The sequence below is a fragment of the Volvox carteri genome (assembly GCF_000143455.1).
Source record: "Volvox carteri f. nagariensis unplaced genomic scaffold VOLCAscaffold_78, whole genome shotgun sequence".
In the NCBI taxonomy this organism is placed as follows: Eukaryota; Viridiplantae; Chlorophyta; class Chlorophyceae; order Chlamydomonadales; family Volvocaceae; genus Volvox; species Volvox carteri.
This window is the reverse complement of record NW_003307621.1, coordinates 581,005-581,838: the sequence shown is the minus strand read 5'-3', so window position 1 is coordinate 581,838 and position 834 is coordinate 581,005. Positions and strand designations below refer to the sequence as shown.

General features: G+C 55.5%; 1 protein-coding gene across 1 annotated transcript in view; it reads right to left on the bottom strand.

Moving 5' to 3' along the window:
• Positions 1–419: 419 nt before the first annotated feature.
• Positions 420–834, bottom strand: part of VOLCADRAFT_98894 (uncharacterized protein) — a gene marked incomplete at both ends in the record, with an annotated part of 9,934 nt that continues 9,519 nt past the window's right edge. The window contains 2 exons of the mRNA XM_002957705.1: positions 420–477; positions 678–787. Of these exons, the coding sequence (XP_002957751.1) occupies positions 420–477; positions 678–787 (168 nt within the window). The remainder of the gene's footprint in view (positions 478–677; positions 788–834) is intronic.

Here is an 834-nt window from a genome sequence, read left to right as displayed (position 1 = left end):
GGCAAACCCCAAACCGCACTGCGCCCGGCCACCCCAGGCCCCGACAGCATCCGCCCAGGTACCTCCCAGATCATTTTGCATGGGCCCATTACTGGAAGTTCAGTTGCGCAAGTCCTCGTGCTGCATTGATTCCATTTGACCGTCCAACCGAAACCGTTGGCCATTATTAACGTTGACCACTCGATCGTTTACAGAACTGCTGTATTCGCCACTTATTGATATTTTTATTATTAACCGTTATACGGCCGGTATGGCGTTTACTGTACGACACCATTCGTTCGGTCATTGCTCGTAGTTGGCGCTGCATGCAGCCAACAAGTTATCAAGCCAACAAGAATGGCGGCAACTGATGATGATGACCATGATTATAATGATGACGATGATGATGATGATCATGATGATCATGATGCCGATGGCCTTTACAGCAGTTGATAGTTGCGGCTATATGCCGCCGCCGCCGCCGCCGCCGCTAGCCACCTGGCCAGCAGCGGCGGCACCCGGCTGGGTGCAGCTGGGTGCGGAAGAATTGCACCCAGCAGTGCACCTGAAGGAAAAGGGACAAGGCGGGGGAAGGGCGCGGGAAGTCAAAATATGGTTAGCAGTACGACACAACTAACACACACATGATTAGGTGACAGTTGCAAGCAAGGGTACCGCTGCTGGTCCCCACGACGCACACCCCATGCACCAAAACCCCAAGCCCATCCGCACCCACCTCAGCCGGGTCCATCATCAACAACGCCCGCTCGGTGCCACTGGGGCGCACAGGTTGATGCCCCAGCCGCACCTGAAGAGGAGGTGCGTGATAAAGGGGGAAACGGCCAGAGGGGATAG